This window comes from Prionailurus bengalensis, chromosome E2 (assembly GCF_016509475.1).
Source record: "Prionailurus bengalensis isolate Pbe53 chromosome E2, Fcat_Pben_1.1_paternal_pri, whole genome shotgun sequence".
Taxonomy (NCBI): Eukaryota; Metazoa; Chordata; class Mammalia; order Carnivora; family Felidae; genus Prionailurus; species Prionailurus bengalensis.
In genome coordinates, this window is record NC_057352.1 from 565,135 (window position 1) to 584,150 (window position 19,016).

Genomic DNA, 19,016 nt, shown 5'->3' on the forward strand with positions numbered 1-19,016 from the left:
CATATTCAACTAAAAAATTAAAAAAATACTACATAACATCAAATTGCTACTTTTAATTTTGCTCGTGTTACAACACTAAATTTAGTCTACTCTGTTCATCTACTCCCTGGCCCTTTAGGGTACGGTAAAGCTATAGCTGGGGCACATTGACTACATTTATAGGGATTCTCTCTAATATGAGTCCTTTGATGTTCAATAACATGAGAATTCTAGTTAATTTTCCACACTTGGGACACTCATAAGTTTTCTCTCCAGTGTGAGTTCTCTGATGCCTAATAAGAACTCCAGATGAAAGATTTTCCACACTGAATGTACTCATGCAGTTTCTTTGCAGTATGAATTCTCTGATGAGTAACAAAGTGAGAACTCCCACTGAAGTATTTCCCACACTGATTACACTCATAAGGCTTCTTTTCAATGTGAATTCTCTGGTGTGAAATAAAGCCAGAGCTCTGAAAAAAATTTCCTATACTGACTACACTCATAAGGCTTCCCTCTGTTATGTTTTGTTTGTTTGTTTGTTTGTTTGGAGAGAGAGAGAGTACGCTTGAGTGTACTCGTGAGCAGGAAGGGGGCAGTGAGAGAGGGAGAGAGGATGCCAAGCAGGCTCCACACTGTCAGCACAGAACCTGATGTGGGGCTCAAACCCACAAACCATGATCTCATGACCTGAGCCAAAATCTAGAGTTGGATGCTTAACTGACTGAGCCACCCAGGTGCCCATGTTATGCTTTCTTTGATAAATATTAAAATCAAGGATGTGACTGAAAGATTTCCCAGTGATTACAACAGAATAGTTTTTTTTTTTAAGTGTGAGACATCCTACCAAAAGCTCTCCCACATTAATGACATTCATGGGGTCTCTCTCCAGTATGAATTAAAGAATGTCTAACAGGTAAGGAGGGCCAACTGAAAGGGTTCCATGTTGATTACATTCATAGTTTTTCTTGGGTATGATGAGTTCTTTATACAGTTGATTAAACTTGATAAATTTCTTGAAATTGAAGTATTCTTGGATTCCTGAAATAAATTGTTTGGTCATGGTATTGTTCTTTAGATATACTGCTGGATTTGATTAAATATTTTATTTTCAACTCATGTATTTATATTCATAGATGAAGCTGGGTGATATATTTCTTTTTTATACCATCTTTATCAGATGTGAGTATTATGTTATCTTCATTTAATATTTTGTGAAGCTGTTCATTGTGTTGATATGGAATTTTTTTAACAAATTGGAATAGTTTATTCCTTAAAGTTAGATTTAAAGTCTGGGGCGCCTGGGTGGCTCAGTTGGTTAAGCATTGGACTTTGGCTTAGGTCAGGATGTCATGGTTCGTGGGTTCAGGCCCCACGTTGGGATTTGTGCTAAATATTAAAAAGAAATTTAAAAGAAAGGTTTAAAGTCAGCTATAAACCCTAGGCTTTGTGTCCATGTCACTTCCATGGTAATTATTCTATTGGAGTTTTCTGCTTCTTGTTCACTTTTGTTTATTTATATTAGGAAATTTTCCATATAGTTCTGTATAATAGTCTCATAATTCTTTTAATTGCTTCTGTACCTGTGGTTATCTTCTTTCTCATTTACATTATAATACTTTTGCTCTCTCAGTCAGGCTTTTGAGAGGTTTATTACCATAACTTTTCTTTCCCTTTGCTCTCCATTTCATTTACTTTGGCTTTAATTTTCATTAACTTGAATAAATTTCTATTTTATTATTTTTGGTTTATTGTACTGTTTTTCCAGTTCCTTAAGGCAAAATATTAATTCCTTAATTTTTGATAATTCTACTTTAATAATACAATTAAGGCTGTAATTATTCCTGCTATACAGCTTAGCTGTGCACCGTTTATTATGATGCATCATGTTCTCTTTTTTTAAAATTTTTTTGGTAATATTTATTTTTGAGAGAGCAAGACAGAGCACAAGTGGCAGAGGAGCAGAGAGAGTGGTGGACACAGAATTCAAAGCAGGCTCCAGTCTCTGAGCTGTCAGCACAGAGCCTGCCGCAGGGCTCGAACTCACTGACTATGATATCATGACCTGAGCCGAAGTCGGACGCTTAACCAACTGAGCCACCCAGGCGCCCCATGTTGTGTTTTCTTTTTTAAGGGAGTTAGTAATCCAATTTTATTTTCTCTTTGGTTCAAATATTTGAAAGTTATTTCTTAATGTCCAGGAAATTAAGATATTTTTGATAATTTTATTATTTACTCATACTTTTATTAATATATGATCAGATAAGTCACCTGTAAAAATTTATACTTTAATATTATTTGTTTGATTAAGCACACATATATTCTTGAAATCATAGGGCACAAAAATCCTATATATACATCTATTAAATTGAACTTGTTAATTTTATTATTCAATTTTTTCATTAGGTTTATTTCATATACTAGATATGTCTGATTCCGAAGGCAGTATATTAAATTCTTTCTCCATAACTGTTTTTTCTTTGCTTTGCTCTAATCAAGTTCTCCTTGTATCTCAAATTGATTTTTGTGTCATTTAAGTGCCATTTTTTAGTTGTATATAGGTTTTAAATTGTTATTTCTTCTTTTAGTGTACCTTGATCACACCAAAATGTCTTTATCCTGATCAACCCTCTAACTTTTAATCCCACTTTGGTTGATTTTAATATTGACACATTTTATTTTGTTTGGTTTTGCAGGTATCACTTTATGTGGCACTTTATTTACTTCCAGTTATTCTTTAACATTTTGGTTTAGAGCATCTCAAATTAGAAAGGTGTGACTGAACTTTTTTTCACCTAATGTAATGGGCTCTGTTTTCTTGGGAGGGGAGGGTCTGCATTTTTAAAAAAAATGTTTGTTTTTAATGTTTATTTTGAGGGGGGTGGTTAGGGACAGAGAGAGGGAGAGAGAATCCCAAGTAGGCTCCATCCTGTCAGCACAGAACCCAACACAGGGCTCAGTCTTAGGAACCATGAGATCATGATCTGAGGGGAAATCAAGAGTCAGACGCTTAACCAACTGAGCCACGCAGGCGCCCCTATCCTCATCCATTTCTGCAAGTGCAGCTGTCTCTTCCCCCAGAAGTTAGATTTGCACACTTTTCTACCGGGCAGCAGTCTTTGTCCCAAGGTCACAGAAGAGTCTGAGCTGAGCATTCTACTCACTCATCCAGACTGTTAGACTTTTCCTACCTAATCAATCTCCACATGTCTGTGAGACTGAGAACCATTCCACTAGCACCAAACTAGTTCCCTTCAGGCTGCCAACCCTAGGCAGAGTGCCTGTTCCCACTCCCTCCCCCAGATCCAGTGCTTCCCAGCGAGATACACCATCCCTTTGGGCACAAATCAGCACCCACTGGTGGAAAATTGCAAATCACATATACCCCCTGCATTCGTTTGCTATTACTGCAGAAACAAATTACCACAAAGTTAGTGGCTTAAACAATACAAGTTTATTATTTTAACATTCTGGAGTTCAGAAATCTATCACTGGACTGAAATCAAGGTGTCTCCAGGACTGTGTTCGTTCTGAAGACTCTAGGGAATGAGTCCATTTCCTTGCTTTTTCCAGCCTCTAGAGGCCACTCACATTCCTTGTCTTATGGCCATGTATCACTCCAATCGCTGCTTTTGTCATATCTTCCTCTCTTATTTGGATCCTACTGTCTCCTTCTTATAACGACCCTTGTGATGACATTGGGCCTATGGGGATAATCCGGGATAATCTCACTATTTCAAAATCCTAACATAATCACATCTGCAAAGTCCCTCTGGCCATGTGAAGCACTATTTTCATAGGTTCTGGGGCCTAGCAGTAGACATATGTGGGGGTCATCACTCTGCCTCCCCAAATCCCCCAGGAGATTCAGGCATACTGAGGCCCAATGGCAAACTTTTGAGTGTAATGGCGGGTGCTGCTGATAATGAATTATGTGTGGCTGGGAAAAGATGGGAGACCACCAGCTGCATATATTCAAATTCTGCATCATCTCATCCTACTTTAAGGAAAGTGGGAACTCTTCCATTCACTTCAGAGATAAATTTCTCAGCTTCTAAAGCAGCCAACTGGATTTCAAATTTGGATGTTAAAGTGTCCATAGCCTTGCAGTTAGTGATCCCAAACCTCAGGGCCCCAGATGAGTTACTGGGCAAGCCTACCCTCATCTGTTCACCTCCTCTGAAGGGATGATTTCTCCTCTCCTCATTCACTACCCAACATCTTGCAGCCTGGTCACAGTTTCAGCTGACACCACCATTTCTCATTTCGCTGAGGAAACAAGTGCTCAGCGTCCTTTATGACCTCATTTCATGGGAGTTACATGGTGTAACTTCTGCTGACCCTATTGGTGGAAGCAGTCACAAGCCCAGCCACATTCTAGGAATGGAGGAAAGGCAAAGAGTCTGTGGCCATATTTGAAACTGCCATAGATGTGAAAGCAGTCAGCACACCTCCTTCAGTGACCATCTTCTGGCAACAAAACTGTATGGCATTTCAGGATTAAGTGACCTCATTTGAGCACATGGCTGTGGCATTCCCCAGTGGACACTGGGCATCATGGTGAGGCCACTCCCCCAAGTAAATAGACATCCCTACATCATCAGTACTTGGAGAAGGAGCTGCTGATGTTCTCCTGTTAAAGATCTCCAACTGTGTAGTGGGAGGGCAGTGGGGTCCTGGCAAGTTCTTCAGCCCCAAATGTTTCATCTCTCAAAGAAGCTACCATGGAGATGTGATATAGCAGTCATGAGCCCTGTGCCTGATGCATGAAAAGCAATACGACAGCTAGTGTGCCATCACCATTCCCCAGGCACCTGGCCTCTGGGCTTCTCTACTCTGTCTCCAGGGGCTGTTCACTCCTGTAGAGAAAGGAGTGAAACACGCTCACTCCAGATGGCATGACTGTGCCTCACCCTTGTCAGTGTTATGACCCCAAGGGCTCTGAAGGGGTGTGCCCTGTAGCAGTCAACTAATACCTGATGAGCAGAAGTTCAACATCTGACCCAGAGTCTTAGGACATAGTTTGAAATGTTATGTACAACTTGAGAGAGCAGAGGTAGAGTCATGGAGCAAGGACTGGATGGGTTGCAGGTTACAGGCTGTGTGACCCGGAGAAAGGATTTTCATTTATCATCTCATGTAAAATGTGAAACATGGGCACCAACATGAACATTTCTGGGAAGCTCCCCACCCCCCCTTTCCGGGGGTTTCCCTCCCTCTAGGCCTCCAATGGTTGGTTGCTTAAGATGACCATTCCCTGAATCGAACATTCCCTGCATCCTGATGATGCTCTGAGGATCAGGGTTAGGATGACCCACTCATCCTAACTCATTTGGAATCTTGGGCCAGAGGGACTGTGGCCTTTTGCAGAGTCTGCTAGAACTGGTCTGACAATCTCCTTCACTTTGTTTTAACACTGCTTATTTTAAGTATCAAATTATTAATGAAAGAAATTTAATAGGTGGAAAAAAACCCAGAGATTTCTATCACAGAAATATATAGTTTATTTATCTTTGTTCTCTTTTAGTCCTTGTCCATATGCATAAATACCACAAATATAATATCAGTGCACAGACTTTTTGGTACCTGGCTTTTTAAACTTACATTATAAACATGGTCAGGTTTCACTAGTATCACTTTTAATGACCAAATGAGCAAACAAATTATAACAGCAAATCAAGTGAGTGAAAAATTAAATGTTTTTCCAACTTATATTCACTAGCAACAACTCCCCACCAGTTTTCTCATTTACTTGTGAGCAGGATGGTCTCCCTGGTTGTCCTTTGGTCTTGATAACGTCATCACTCAGTGCTGCTTTTCATATTCAGTTCCAAATGCCAACCACGCCCGTTCGTGTTACATTGCAGGATCAGGCTGAAAAGGCCATGTCTCTTCAACCGGCTCAGCTTGAGGGCTATGAGGTAGGCTGTTTCTTCTTGCATTTCACCCCACTGTGCGTCTTCTGATGCCCAATGAGGTGCGAGCTCTGGGTGAAGGCCTTTCCACATTTGCTGCACATGTAGGGGCGCTCACCCGTGTGCGTTCTCAGGTGCCGGATGAGATGGGAGCTCTGGCGGAAGGCTTTCCCACAGTCCTGACACTGGTAGGGCTTGGCTCCGGTGTGAGTCCGCAAGTGCTGGGAGATGGCCGAGCGGTCATTGAAGGTCCGCCCACACTCATGACACTCAAAAGGCCTCTCTCCGGTGTGGACTCTCTGATGTTGTGTGAGGGAGGAGCTCTGAACAAACGCCTTCCCGCAGTCCTGACACACGTAGGGCTTCTCTCCTGTGTGGATTTTTTTATGTACAGAGAAATATCTTGGATTCCGGAACGTTTTGCCACATTCACTGCATCGGCAAACTTGGCTCCCTTTGTGAATTCTTGTGAACGTAATCTGCTGAGTGCTCCGGCTGAAGGCTCTCCCACAACCACTGTTTTCTCTGGCTTTTTCCCCTTTGTGGCCCTTCTGATGAATTTTTACACATGGACCACGCGTCACCTTCTTAACCCGCGAGCCACGCTTGCGCAAGCGTTTCCTGGGCAGAGTTTTCTGGAGTGAAATAGGGCTGGTGACAAGGCCAGTGTTTGCCTGGGACTGGGGGCTTTTCTGAGGGAGGGTTTCTTCCTGAGTGAGCTCCACTTGCTTCAGTGCTGTGTCCAAGACTTCCTGGGTCCCACCCTGCAAGATGTCTCTTGAGGTAGAGGACCAGGTGTCATCCCTTGAGAATTCTTCCATTTTTAGGTCAGGGGCTGGTTCTTCCTCAGGGATGTCAGACTTTGGAGTTAACTCTTTACTTTCCAGTGTAGTCTCCCACCCTGAAAGAACCCAAAAGATACAGATACTATAGAGAGAAAGTGGTAAAAGGGGCTATCAGTATGACATCATCAAGTATTCAGAAGCTGGGTGTTTTTTTGTTTTTGTTTTTGTTTTTGTTTTTTTTAATTTTTTTTTTTCAACGTTGATTTATTTTTGGGACAGAGAGAGACAGAGCATGAACGGGGGAGGGGCAGAGAGAGAGGGAGACACAGAATCGGAAACAGGCTCCAGGCTCTGAGCCATCAGCCCAGAGCCCGACGCGGGGCTCGAACTCGCGGACCGCGAGATCGTGACCTGGCTGAAGTCGGTCGCTTAACCGACTGTGCCACCCAGGCGCCCCTGTTTTTGTTTTCCAGGTACCATCACGCGACCTGGGGAGACTACGGAAAGAAGTGAAGTAGCAAAGAGGGGAACACCGAGCTTGGCAGTCAGGGATGGGGCAAGAACAGGGAGCACTCTCCCAGCTCTCTGACTCCTCATATGCCTTCAAGGTGGGCGGTAAGTCAGTCTTTCCCTGGGCCTGAGCCTCCACTGTCCACACAATGCCCATCCCTTGAGGCCCACAGGACCAGTTGAAAGCATGGATGGTGCAAGGAACTCTTGTCAGCATGTCCAGTGCTCACACTGGGCCCAGAGAAGGTGCAGGCCCCAACTCAGGGTCCCTGAGGTTCCCAGTCCCAGAAGGGTGGAGTGGCCAGCACGGGCACAGCCTTACCCACAGACACGAGGTGTCCAAAGGTTTCTAACATCACGTCGTGGTACTCGGTCCTCTGCATCGGGTCCAGCAGCCCCCACTCTTCCTTGCTGAAATCCACAGCCACATCGAGGAAGGTCACTGGTTCCTGCAATATCACTCTGTCTGATCAGCAGGAGGGTCATCGACAGGAACAGATGACCAGGGCCTCCCAACAGAGTCTGCTGTGCTGAGGACACCCCTGCTTTGGAGTTTGCTCAGCAACACTGACTTGGGCCCATAAGAGGCCCAGTGGGTCCCCTATCACAAACCCAGAGTCTGAGGCCCAGGCTGGAGGCAGAATCTACTTCACTAAGAGCTACAAACGCCATAAGCAAACTGCCTCCCTTGTACCCCGGCCTATGTGCAGCTCATCCTTTCTGTGCAACTTCCCACAGAAGACTGCCCCTCAGACCAGCCCTGCCTGCTAGGCACACTCCCTTCTTCTGGGAACAGCCCCTCTGCCTGTGAAGGAACCATCCCTGCCTTTGTGGATGGTGGCTGCCAGAGGGTGGTGTGTCCAGAGGCGGTGCCAAGATCAGTCCTTTCTGGGGAGCTGGCCAAAACTCTGGCAGGAAGAGGTCTCCCCATAGCACTCTGCCTGGATCTGTGGGGGCTTTTACCCACCAGGGGCAGGGCCTGCTTGAGAAGTAATGGGAGAAAGCAGAGCCATGAGACCAGGACTGGAGACACATTCCTCTCTCATCACCTGGAAGCCCCTGAATACAGTCTTGCCTGAAGCCTATCACAGACCACTCATTACATGAGAGCCAATAAATTCACCCTATGGTTGAACCACTTGTGAGCCATCTGCAGCAGAAAGAGTCCTGACCAATACCACACATCACTCTGTCATATTCTCTGAGCCTCAACAGTCGGCAAGACACGGCCAGTGCTTTCATCTATGCCCCAGCTCTGGGATATTTTGAGGCAAATTCCAGATATTTTTTCCATCATCAACACCTAAGTATGCATTTCTGAAGGACAAGGGCTCTCTTGTTCTAACACAAATTCAGATGTGGTCTGCATGTCCCTACCTGGGGCTCCCAAGCATGTATAAACACTTGGCCCCTCCCTTCTCCTCCAGATTTCTTGTCTCCCAGTCCCTGTGCCCTTTCTTGGTCTTCACAGCAGCAACAAGGCAGCCCAGCCCTTCAGGCTCAGAAACTCTGAAAGGTCTGCCCTGTGGGAGGCTGGGAGGTAGGGGGAAGTCACCTCATAGGGGACACTGTGACCAGAGAACAAAAGGGTGACACCCCCCACTCACCTCAGGTGGCGCCTTTGCCGGCCAGGTGGTCATGTTCTCCTCCTTCTCTTCCTGAGGAGCTGTGGTCTCAAGAGAGCAGGTGGGGTCCTGGGCAGGTAATGCTGTGGGGAGACACCAGCACAGGGGATCAGCCGGATGTGGTGCCACTTCCAGGATGGGGCAATGATACCCACGTCTCTCTCTGGGACCCGTGCAGCCAGTGCACACATCGTATCTGCTGTTACTGCTGTGAGGGCATCTGTGCCCACCCTTTCTTGCCACCAGCTCAAGTCCCCACTCTGGCTCCTCTTCACAGCCTGTGCCCAAATCCCCACACCTGGTTAGCTCAAGATGCATCACCCTAAGGGTGACTGTAGGGCACCAATGTCCCCATTGCTGAGACCCCTAGCCCCACTCCCTCCCTCTCCAAGGACTGTCCCGGATCCTGTCCCTCCTCTGAGACAGCTGCCTCATCTCTCCATTTGCCTCAACAGCTGGCCTCACACTGTTCCTCAGAAGCAAAGACCCCTTTTCTAGCCTCCGAGTATGTTGCCTCTTTACCTTCCTTGTCCTCTTCCTCTTTGCCTTCTTCCATGGACTTCCTCTGACCCCCGGGACTGGACCCACTCTCATAACACACACCCATCTAGATGAGAATTTTATCAAGTTTCCTCCACCTTCGAAAACCATTCTGCCTGGCCTTCCAGCCCCTCTTAACCACAGCTCCTTCATGCCTGACTCTCATCTATTGCTGCCTGGTACATGGTCTTCCATAAGGATGATTCCACCCCTGCTCTCAAGGGGGAAACACGATGTGACCCATTCTGGCCCACCAGTCTGCCACCTCCTCCTGGCCACAATAATTAAATCTGAGATGAATACAGGGCACAGAGCTAGACAAGCAGAGCCAAAGAGGCTTTTGTTAGAACATTTCCCTGCAGGGAGGCTTCCTACGGAGACATCCTGCCTGTGAGTGAAGCTAACGGAGGCCACCAGAAGTATGATAGCAGAGAGAGAATGAGTCCTGAGAATACTACAGGAGCCCCTGGGTCCACCCGTGCCTGAAGCTAGATCACCCTGGGACTTTTTCAGTAAATTCTCCTCCCCTGGCATTCACAACTGAGAGTCGCAACTAACTCGCTGATAATGAATGTAGGATTCTCAGGGTTCTCTGGAAGGCCTTTCTTCCTGCCATCCACTATAATATGAATTGATTTCATTCACCCCCAAGGTGTGAAATGTAAGACAGACTGGCTTTTGTCTTAGGGGCTTCCCAACTGTCTCCTTGGCACCTCTATCAGTTTCCTATTACTGCTCTAACAAATTGCCACAATGGTGCCTAAAAGCAAAGTTGCTTTCCTATGATTATGGACATCAGGTCTGACGCCAGCCTCACTGCACTACAATCAAGCTGGTGGCAGGGCTACCTTCCTTCTGAGGCTCTAGGGGAAAATATGTTTGTCACCTTTGCCGGTTTCTGGAGGCCAACTAAAATACCTAGCGCCCAGCCCTTCTTCGTGTCTTCTCTGCCCTGAACTCTCGTGCCTGCCCCATCCAAATAACACAGTATAATCTCCCCACCTCAAAATCTTCAATTTAATAAACTGCATCTGCAAAGTCAATTTTGCTGTATGAGGTTACATATTCGGGTGAGCAAGTGCTCCATGACACTCAGCCTGACAAATCAAATTTCATGGAATCTCACCCCCAAACGTACTCCCATCCCAGCCCCCCACCGCTGTCCTGCCCAAGCCACCACACCTCTGGGTGGCCAATCTGATTCTCATTTTCCCCTTGTTTTTTGCCCACCAACCATCGCAAACTGCAACCTGGTAAATCTTTTTTTTTTTTTTTTAAGGTTTATTTATTTATTTTGAAAGAGAAAGACAGCACAAGAGCACAAGCAGGTAAGGGGCAGAGAGGAAGAGAGAAAATCCCAAGGACGCTCCGTGCCATCAGCACAGAGCCTGATGCAGAGCTTGAACTCAAGAACCATGAGATCATGACCTGAGCTGAGATCAAGTCAGATGCTTAACCGATTGAGCCGCCTGGGTGCCCCCTGTAAGGGTTAATTTGTAGTGTAGGGCTAACACCTAGCTTGAAAAATAACAGCTTTGTTCTGACACTGAAGGTCAAGAGATAACAGCCTTGCTTTACTCTTGTAAATTATGCTTCATACTCTTGTAAATCAGTCTTCACCAATGAAGGAAACAAAAGCTCAAAGAAAAGAGCATCAGAGGCAAGGTCAAGGAGATCCACTGGTTGCAACTTGGCGGCAGAAAGTCTAAAATAATCACCTCATCTGGCAACTGTTTCTAACTCGTCTGGGAACTGTTTCTCTGTTCTGTTCCCAGGTGATGATAAAACGATGTGATCGGCCATAAAATTATCAAGAGTGTTGGTCCCGATCGGTCGGCCTTGCCTCACTGCAATGAACTTTGTTGTGACTGTCACTGGTGCCTGTAGCATTCAGTTTCAGGAGTCGTGTGGATGCAACATTTGGTGCATTGGCCGGGAAAGTTAAAGTTCTGAAACAGGGCCCTTTCCCCGGATTGCTCTGCCGACCCCTGGGAGGAAGCTCGGGATTGGGAGAGGTAAGGAATTCTTGGGGCGCGCCATTTGAATGACTCAGGAGGGTCTGCCTGACGTGGCTATAGAACCAGAGTCAGGGATCCTACCGGGACGCCGGTGGACCCCATTAGGTTTGGTTTTTGTCAAGAAGGATCCTATTTTCAGGGAGCTGCGACGGCCTACTGGCCTTGAGATCTCGAACTTGTGTTTTCTTCATGTCTTAATTGTCTTCTTCCTGTTGACTGGCTGTGCGTCCTTGTCAGTTTTGCCTACCTTTGTCATCGGTCAGAATCAGACTACCCCCACCCTGCTGAGTCTCATACTAACCCATTTCCAGGACTATAGGAGAGCTGCCTCAGTTTTCAGCCTCCACATTAAGAAGACAGTCCTTCGAACTCTGCGAGGTGGAATGGACCAGCTTTCAGGTCGAATGGCCTCCACAGGGGACCTTTAACCTTACTTTGATATATAAGGTTCGTGATATTATCTTTTCTTGGCACGAAGACCAAATCCCATACATTGGGGCACGGAGAACCCTCATCGAAAAACCTCCAGATTGGTTAAAATTTCTTCCCCTTCCCCCTCGCCTCCCTAAAGTACAGGCTTTGCCACTCAAAGGTCGCCCATCTGGAGCTCAGAATAAGAATCTTGATGAGACTAAGTAGCCGCCCCCTCTATCACCTGCACAGGAGGGGGGTAAAAAAAAAAAGGAACTTACCACCCACTGCCCTATAGTTCTCGCCCAAAGAATACAGGTCAAGATGCTTCAGATCTGGAGACAAGCCCGAGTCGGGACACTCCCCTGAGCCCGTCTCACACCCAGTCAGGGACTCCCTTCCATCCCCCTCCCGCTGCCCTATCCCTTCTTCCAGGGCCACCCCTGCACCCCTGCAGGGTGATGTCCGACCCTTTATGACTTATGTACCCTTCTCCACTAGTGACCTTTATACCTGGAAGCTTCAAAACCCCTCGTTCTCAGAGAAACCCCAAGCATTAATTTCTCTTCTTGAAACTATATTTGTGACCCATCAGCCAACCTGGGATGACTGCCAGCAGCTCTCGCAGGTTCTCTTCACCACTGAGGAGCGGGATAAGATCCGGCGCGAGGCCCAGAAATTAGTGATGGGGCCAAATGGGCAACCTACCGAGGATCCCGCTGGATTCAAGGAAGTTTTTCCTTCCTCGCATCCTGAAAATTGGGACCCAAACGCTCCTCACGGTAGGCGATCATTGACCCTATTTCACCAGACTCTACTGGGAGGTCTCTGAGCGGCCGCCCGCCGGCCCACAAACATGTCTAAGGTAACAGAAGTAATTCAGGGGACCAAGGAAAGTCCCTCAGCGTTCTTAGAAAGGCTCACAGAGGTGTACCGCACCTTTACCCCTGTAGACCCTGAGGCACCTAAAAATAGAAGGGCATTAAACCTGGCCTTCGTCTTACAGGCAGCCCCAGACTTATAGATGGACATTCATCCCACTGTACCCAATCCTTATATTCTCCTTAGTTTGCTTCCCCCTTCTAAGGCGAATTATACAGTTCTGGACTTAAAAGATGCCTTCTTTGCCATCCCACTGGCCCCACAAAGCCAGCCACTATTTGCATTTGAATGGACTGATCCTGAAAAGGGACAGCTCACCTGGAGGCAACTCCCCCAAAGATTTAAAAATTCTCCTCTTTTTAATGATGCCCTGCACCAGGATTTAGAGCCATTTCGAATCTCCAACCCGCAGGTAACCCTATTGCAATATGTTGAGGATATCTTGTTGGCGGCCCCCTCTCATTTAGAATGCCTGAGTGCCACCAGAGAACCCTTGAGTCTTCTGCAAAAACTGGGGTACCGAGTGTCAGCCAGAAAAGCGCAGATCTGTCGTACAGCGGTGACCTATTTAAGTTACAACCTTCAAAAGGGAAGTGCTATCTCGGTGAACAAAGAATTCGGGCTATACTCGATATTCCTCGGCCTAAAACTCGCAAACAAGTTCGCGAGTTCTGGGGGCAGAAGGCTACTGCAGAGTATGGATAACTGGCTTTGCTGAACTGGCAGCCCCTTTGTACACCACTCTCAAGGGGTCTCCGGAGTCCTTCACGTGGGGGGAGACTCAAACTAAAGCCTTCCAAGCCTTACGAGAGGCTCTTGTGACCCCACCGGCCTCGGCCCTGCCAGATCCCACCAAGCCATTCCATTTGTTTGTAGCCGAAAAGGGGGGGGGGGGGGGGTAGCCGAGGGAGTTCTGACTCGGCGCCTGGGACCTTGGCGCCGACCGGTGGCCTATTTATCCAAGCGGCTGGACCCAGTTGCTTCCGGGTGGCCCCCACGCGTTCGACAAATTGCCACCACCGCGCTCTTAGTTGAAGACGCAGACAAACTAACCTTGAGGCAGGCACTGTCTGTCACCGGGCCCCACGAAGTGGAGGCTTTACTGCGGGCTCCCCCAGAGCGACGGCTGTCAAATGCTTGGATTACCCAATATCAAGTGTTGCTACTCGACCAGACCCGAATACGTTTTTGTGCCCCCGCAGCCTGAAACCCAGCCACTCTGCTGCCCGAAGGACAAGGTCCCCCTCTGCACTCCTGCCCAGAAACCTTGGCGACGATCTCGTCCCTCTGCTCCGCTCTTACGGACGTTCCCTTACAGGACCCTGATATCAGCATGTTTTCAGGCGGCAGTAGTTTTGTGTTTCAAGGGCAAAGGCACGCCGGCGCTGCAGTGACGAGGGACCGCGAGGTTTTATGGCAACAGACCCTTCCCCCGGGAACTTCAGCCCAGCACGCAGAGCTCATCACTGTAACAAAAGCCCTCCAACTCGGAAGAAACAAGCAGTTCATATTTATACAGACAGCCGCTATGCTTTTGCAACCGCGCATGTATACGGATCCATTTATCAAGAGCGCGGTCTCCTCACGGCGGAAGGCAAGGCCATCAAAACTAAAGCTGAAATTTTAGATCTTCTAGCAACCATCTGGGAACCTGCGAGGCTGGCAATCATTCACTGCCCGGGACGTCAGAAAGGCGACTCCCTAGAAGCAGTCGGAAACCGCCTGGCTGATGCAGCAGCCCGAGAAGCTGCCCCAACTAAAAGTAAAAGTGCCTTGGGGCTACCGATCTTGACCGAGGGAGCCCAGTTACACTCCTAAAGATTTGGAGTGGGTTTCAAGAAAAGGGAGAAGTATGATGCCGGGACAAAAGTGGTCTCAGGATCCTGAAGGTAAGATCCTCTTACCCACGGCACTCGGGCGGCGCATGGTGTGTCAGCTCCGCCAAGGGACTCATCTGGGAAAAACGAAGATGGCGGAATTAGTGCAGAAGAAGTTCAGGGCGCAAGGGCTGGGAAAAGAGATCGAAGAGGTGGTTGAAAGGTGTGCAAGTAAATCAGGGTGCAAGTAGGAAGGTTTCAGAAGCTAAAAGAGATAGAGGAACTGAGCCAGGCCGGTTTTGGGAAGTAGATTTTACTGAAATTAAACCAGGGAAATACGGATACAAATACCTGCTTGTTTTTGTAGACACCTTCTCTGGGTGGGTCGAGGCGTTCCCCACTAAATCAGAAACGGCTCAGGCGACAGTTAAGAAATTATTAAATGAAAAAATTCCTAGATTTGGGCTGCCTCTGAGCATAGGATCGGACAATGGCCTGGCCTTCACGGTGCAGGTGTCCAGGGTCTAGCCCGGGCATTGGGAATAGATTGGAAATTACATTGTACATATAGACCTCAGAGCTCAGGTCAGGTAGAAAGGATGAATCGGATCCTAAAAGAGACCTTAACCAAATTGTCCCTTGAGACGGGCGAAAATTGGGTTGACGTCCTGCCTGTTGCCCTTTTGCGAGATGTTGTACTCCATTTGTCAAGGGATTTCCCCTTATGAAATTTTATTTGGCAGACCTCCACCTATCCTGCCGAGGCTAGGAGGCGATGTAATGGAACAGTTGGAACAGGACCGCTTGCTGGCTTCACTCGTGGCCCTGCAACATGTACAAAAGGAAATAACCAGGGCCTTAAAAGAATCCTTCACTCATCCTCCTGTTCTTCCCCACCCCTTTCAACCAGGAGATTTAGTCTGGGTCAAGAGGCACGAGCTTAAAACCCTGGAGCCGCTCTGGAAAGGACCACACGCCGTGATCCTGACTACACTCACGGCCGTGAAGGTAGATGGTGTCCGAACCTGGATTCATCACTCTCAGGTTAAAAAAAAAAACAACTGGGGGCGCCTGGGTGGCGCAGTCGGTTAAGCGTCCAACTTCAGCCAGGTCACGATCTTGCGGTCCGTGGGTTCAAGCCCCGCATCGGGCTCTGGGCTGATGGCTTAGAGCCTGGAGCCTGTTTCCGATTCTGTGTCTCCCTCTCTCTCTGCCCCTCCCCCGTTCATGCTGTCTCTCTGTGTCCCAAAAATAAATAAAAAAATGTTAAAAAAAAAAAAAAAAACTGTGTAAAGGCAGGAACACCCCAGACTGATACGGAACCAGATAATGAACAGCAATGGAAGGTCCGAAGGCACTCAGAGGATCCTTTAAAGGTAAGACTGATGCGGGCATAATAATAATAATTGTCTGGGTTTGTATAATGATAAGCGTGGGAGACTGTACGGAATGGCATCCCCTATCTTTTTGGCCATACCAATGGGAACTCAGGGACACTGTCACGGGGAAGGTGATAGCATCTAATACCTCTTCCACTGTGCCTTGTTTTTTGTTTGATTTATGCGACTTGGTGAGGGACTCATGGGGGACTTTTAATTACTAATTATAAACAGCCAACGGGCTTCGCTCCTCCGGTCCCCGAAAACCCCTATATGGTTACCTATGGATGTGGACACAGGGATCAAGAACAAAAAATGGCTAACATACCAGGGTTATACAGTTGCCCTGCAAATAGAAAGGTCGAATGTGAAGGAAAAGGCCAGCAATAATTGGTATCAGAATTTATTCTCTTGGTCCCCCTGGTTCACATCACTGCTCACCACCATAGCTGGGCCACTGCTATTGTTACTTCTCGGATTAACTATCGGCCCATGCATTATCAATTGGTTAGTACAGTATGTCAAGAGGCGAGTTGGTGAAATAAAAATTATGATGATTAGGCCCAACTACGTCCCCTTAGTTCCTAATGATGAATCAAGGGATTGATTCACTGACAAGAAAAGGGAGAAATGTAAGGATTAAAGTGTAGTGTAGGGCTAACACCTAGCTTGAAAAATAACAGCTTTGTTCTGACACTGAAGGTCAAGAGATAACAGCCTTGCTTTACTCTTGTAAATTATGCTTCATACTCTTGTAAATCAGTCTTCACCAATGAAGGAAACAAAAGCTCAAAGAAAAGAGCATCAGAGGCAAGGTCAAGGAGATCCACTGGTTGCAACTTGGCGGCAGAAAGTCTAAAATAATCACCTCATCTGGCAACTGTTTCTAACTCGTCTGGGAACTGTTTCTCTGTTCTGTTCCCAGGTGATGATAAAACGATGTGATCGGCCATAAAATTATCAAGAGTGTTGGTCCCGATCGGTCGGCCTTGCCTCTCATTGCAGTAAACTTTGTTGTGACTGTCACTGGTGCCCATAGCCTTCTGTTTCAGGAGTCGTGTGGATGTAACACCCCCAACCTGGAAAATGTTTACTCTGTCAGACAATACCACATGTCCCTAGAGCTCATGGACTGGTTCCCACTGCTTGACAGTAACTCTTCCCATTCCTTTAGGACAACACGAAAACCCCTGCAAGGGCCCTGCCAGCCCTGTCCCCTGCTCCCTTCTACCATAGACCCACCCAATTTCTCTCAGATTTTTGAATATACTGTCATTGCTCCCACTTTGGGCCTTCACAGGCAATGCTCTCCTGCTCAGCACATCCTTCCTGTACCCTTCTGAGTTCCACTCCACACCAGGTGTCGGCTACAAGCAACTTGCCTCCAGGAGTCCCACCAGCACCCTTGGGTTCTTCTCAACCCCATCATTGTCAAACGCGTATTCATTTCTCAAATTCCCATCATTCTTACTGGGTCTAAGGCTTGTTGAGCTCATGCATCTGTGAATCCTGTCTTGGTCACCACTTTATCCACAATTCCCACTCTGGGAGGGGTGCCTGGCTGGCTCAGCTGGTAGAGCATGCAACTCTTGATCTTGGGGCTGTAAATTTGAGCCTCAAGTTGTGTGTGGAGATTACTTAAAAAAATTAAGTTTTGGGGTGCCTGGGTGGCTCAGTCAGTTAACTGTCCAACTTCGGCTCAGGTCATGATCTCACAGTTCATGGGTTCAAGCCCCGCATCAGGCTCTGTGCTGACAGCTTGGAGCCTGGAGCCTGCTTCAGATTCTCTCTCTCTCTCTCTCTCTCTCTCTCTCTCTCTCTGTGCCTCCCCAGCTCACACACTCTCTTTCTCATAAATAAATAAACGTTAAAAAAAAATTTTAAAAAGCATTCTGGGAATATGCCTATGTGACTAAAATCACGTTTTCTATTGGCTTGTAGCACAGCAGGGATTCCAAAAGGATGAGAATGAACGATTTTATCCCTTAGCTTCTATCACAAGCCTGTGGAGGGCTAGTTAAAGAGTGCAGTCCCAGGCCCTGCCCAAGGGTTTCAGTAGCTGTGAGGTGTGGTCTAAGACTTTCCATTTCGGTAGATGGGTCCAGGGATACTCAGATCCCTTGACCTAGGGGCAATGGCAGGTATTTCAGCAAGGAACCATTGAAGCTCTGACTCAGGAACACGTTGGGGAGGTAGATGCTCTTGGACTAGATGAAGAGGCATGACCCTTCCCTGACCCTTCCGAGGAAGCCTGAGTTCTTACTCCCCCATTCTCCAAGATGCGTCCACAGGAGTGTCCCTCTCCGCCCCTCCACTGCACTTACCTTCCTCCTCAGATATCCAGGTTACATCCTCCACCAGGGCCACTGCCTCCTGACAGTCCTCTGGGTGCTGTGACTGCACCCACCTCTGGAGCTTCCTGGGCAGCGCACCCAGGAACTGTTCCAGCACCAGCAGCTCCAGCATCTGCTCCTTGGAGTGCACCTCGGGCTGCAGCCACTGGCGGCACAGCTCACGCAACCGGGCCAGGGCCTCTCGGGGCCCTGCCACCTCCTCGAAGCAGAACCCCCGGAACCTCTGGCGTGCAGCCTCAGGGTCAGCTGGATGCTTGCCTAGCTGTTGAGTGGGCTCCCCAAGTACTTCTGGGCTTAGGCCCTCGTCTTCAGCATAGAGGGCCCGAATCTGGGCATTTCGGGGACGAGCTACCTCTTGGTTCAGTGTGAGGACTTCAACGACTTCGATCTTCATCAGGGGATTCCCAGCAGGAAGAGGATCCACTTGAGGGTCCAACTGAGCCACAGGACACTCTGTAAGTCAAAAGCACAGCCACAGAGATGGCCAACAAGCACATGAAAAGATAGTCAACATTATTTGCCGCCAAGGAAATGTAAATCAAAACCACTGTGAGGAGCACCTGGCTGACTCAGTCAGAAGAGCGTGTGACTCTTGATCTTGGGGTCATGAGTTTGAGCCCCTTGTTGGGTGTAGAGATCACCTAAATAAACAAAAACTTAAAAAAATACATCGTGAGATACTACTTCATATTTACTAGGATAGCTATTATCAAAGATGGGTGGTAACAACTATCGGCGAGGATGTGGAAAAACTGCTGTTGGTGGGAACACAGAACGCTGCATCATTTTGCAAAACAGTCT

The 19,016-nt window shown here is 47.4% G+C and overlaps 1 protein-coding gene and 3 long non-coding RNA genes across 8 annotated transcripts in view; 2 read left to right on the forward strand and 2 right to left on the reverse strand.

Annotated features, from left to right (window-relative positions):
* Positions 1–3,414: 3,414 nt before the first annotated feature.
* Positions 3,415–4,249, reverse strand: LOC122494685. The gene is made up of 2 exons (XR_006300252.1): positions 4,140–4,249; positions 3,415–3,683 (listed from the first exon to the last, which is right to left on the reverse strand). It is a non-coding gene; the product is annotated as an uncharacterized LOC122494685 (long non-coding RNA).
* A 1,210-nt stretch (positions 4,250–5,459) lies between these two features.
* Positions 5,460–19,016, reverse strand: part of ZNF274 (zinc finger protein 274) — a 31,307-nt gene continuing 17,750 nt past the window's right edge. For all 4 annotated transcript variants that reach the window (XM_043599994.1, XM_043599993.1, XM_043599995.1 and 1 more), the window contains 4 exons: positions 18,186–18,668; positions 8,797–8,897; positions 7,512–7,638; positions 5,460–6,795 (listed from right to left, as the gene is read on the reverse strand). In XM_043599994.1, the coding sequence (XP_043455929.1) occupies positions 5,894–6,795; positions 7,512–7,638; positions 8,797–8,897; positions 18,186–18,668 (1,613 nt within the window). In that variant the 3' untranslated portion in view covers positions 5,460–5,893. The remainder of the gene's footprint in view (positions 6,796–7,511; positions 7,639–8,796; positions 8,898–18,185; positions 18,669–19,016) is intronic.
* On the forward strand, positions 5,790–11,173 carry LOC122494676. Of its 2 annotated transcripts, none has more exons than XR_006300241.1 (3): positions 5,790–5,900; positions 7,153–7,294; positions 11,130–11,173. It is a non-coding gene; the product is annotated as an uncharacterized LOC122494676 (long non-coding RNA). The 2 variants fall into 2 exon arrangements; XR_006300240.1 differs by lacking the exon at positions 11,130–11,173 and adding an exon at positions 10,634–10,684.
* Positions 11,197–15,548, forward strand: LOC122494678. The gene is made up of 2 exons (XR_006300245.1): positions 11,197–14,554; positions 15,393–15,548. It is a non-coding gene; the product is annotated as an uncharacterized LOC122494678 (long non-coding RNA).